This window comes from Rhinoderma darwinii, chromosome 10 (genome assembly GCF_050947455.1).
Source record: "Rhinoderma darwinii isolate aRhiDar2 chromosome 10, aRhiDar2.hap1, whole genome shotgun sequence".
Classification (NCBI taxonomy): Eukaryota; Metazoa; Chordata; class Amphibia; order Anura; family Rhinodermatidae; genus Rhinoderma; species Rhinoderma darwinii.
This window is the reverse complement of record NC_134696.1, coordinates 96,978,091-96,980,111: the sequence shown is the minus strand read 5'-3', so window position 1 is coordinate 96,980,111 and position 2,021 is coordinate 96,978,091. Positions and strand designations below refer to the sequence as shown.

The 2,021-nt window shown below is 42.5% G+C and overlaps 1 protein-coding gene across 1 annotated transcript; it reads right to left on the bottom strand.

The window, feature by feature from the left end:
- Positions 1-639: 639 nt before the first annotated feature.
- On the bottom strand, positions 640-1,690 carry LOC142661601 (chemerin-like receptor 1). Its single transcript, XM_075839023.1, has one exon. The coding sequence runs from the start codon at positions 1,655-1,657 to the stop codon at positions 665-667; it is 993 nt and encodes a 330-aa protein (XP_075695138.1). The 5' UTR covers positions 1,658-1,690; the 3' UTR covers positions 640-664.
- Between the last annotated feature and the right edge of the window lie 331 nt (positions 1,691-2,021).

Below are 2,021 nucleotides of genomic sequence, written 5' to 3'. Positions count from 1 at the left end.
ATGAGTTATGGGATTTGATCGCGTCACAGTTATTTTCTGTGACGCGATCAATGTGCAGTCCCCTCTCCTTGAACGCCGCGATCAGCTGTCATCGCGGCGTTCAAAGGGTTAACAGCGGAGAGAAGATGTTTCTCTCCTCTCCGCTGTCAGAGCGGGGCCGTGGCTGTGTATTACAGCCGTTGCCCCGCTCTCGATCGCACACACAGAGACGGCAGAGACGGCTCTCACACAGGACGAGTATGCTCGTCCTAATGCGCGAAGTGCTCGCTGCTCAGGACGAGCATACTCGTCCTGTGTCGGCAACCAGTTAAGCAAGCCAACTATTGGGACCACTTGCCTCTGATTCAATCATTACGGCCAATAAAGGGACAGACATTACAAGATATCTTCAAGGCTAAACTTGATTTCACAGTTGGGTAGTCTCTCCCAGTTTTTAAAAATATGGTAGCCTTTAATCGGGACTGAAAAAATGTCAAATAAGTCCTAACGTAACCTTTCCACTAACAATAATTGTTACCGATCATCTTTTCAACTTGTTCAGTCCAGTCATTACATGTATAGGACCTTTTATAAACAAACATGAAGTCCAGATGTGAAGGATGACTTTATCAATTAAACCAACTTAGAGTCAGATGTGGACTTGGTCTTGATATAATTATTCATCCTAAATAAAAACTTTCTGGAATACAGACTGGATGGACCTCCAATATTTAGCCCTAAAATCCTGAACAATAAAAGCATAAAGAAAGGGATTGACAACGCTGTTCAAGAATGACAGGCTTGCAGTGATCGGAATTCCAATACGGATTTCAGAAGACAGATACCCATCTTCCCGATAAATTGAATACAACTCCAGGAAGGCGAAGATATGATAAGGAAGCCAACAGACCAAGAAGAAAATGATCACGGCAATTATGACTTTGAAAGGCTTGGTAGAGGTGGTCATGGGGTTTCTTCGGATATGTAGAGCAATCACGGTATAACAGGTGACCATGATGGTGAAAGGAATAAGAAATCCCACAATGAATCTCATTATCACTGACCATTCATGTAGGGACCTACCGATGTCTGGCGACTGTTCAAGTGCAAAGTTGTTATAGCAAACAACAACATTATTATACTCAAAAGTGTCTCGAAATATAAAGTATGGTAAGCTAAATATAATAGCCAGGATCCAAACGCCAACAACAACGAATATAGCCCGTCTTGGAGTTCGGTGGTTTTGACACCAAACCGGGAAAATAACAGAGATACAACGATCTATACTGATGACGGTGAGAAGGAAGACACTTGCGAACAGATTGAGGAAAAGGACCATATGGCTAAACTTGCACATGAATGTCCCAAAGAGCCAGTTGAAATCATTCGCCAGGTAGATAATGCTGAAAAGGAGAAATAACGTGAAGGTAAAGTCAGCTATCGATAAATTAAGGAACCAAATGACGTTGACCGTCTTCTTCATCCTAAAGGTTGTGAACCAGATAACCAGCCCGTTCCCGATAGTCCCCAATAGAAAGGTCAAAAAGAAGACCACCAAAGTGATGTAGTCCAACGGAGACTTTACACGGTCATAGTCGTCATAATAATAGGTCATGCTAGAAGTGCTATCCAATAGAGAAATACCGGAGGTCGGATACGCTATTGTGATGTTCTCCATGACTCTAGTGGTGGATGGTGGAGCAGTTCTTCAAAGAAATCTATTAATGAAAGTAAAAAATAAGTTTAGTTTTCAAAATTACAATATGTTCATTGGTTTCAATGTAATTTCACCCAATGTTATGCCAGTAGAGGCACAGCTATAGGGGGTGAAGTGGTAGCAGTCGCACCTGGTCCCTGGTACCTAAGGGGGCTTAAAGACCCCTCTGTTACTTCAATAAAGATCAGTATTAGAAATGCAACAGGACAGAAAGGGGGCTCTGGTACAGGTTTTGCACTGGGGCTCAGTTGCCTATCTATAGATAAACATAAGGTCTCGGGGATATTAGTGAACATCAAATTGAACTGTAGTCACCAGTGTCAGG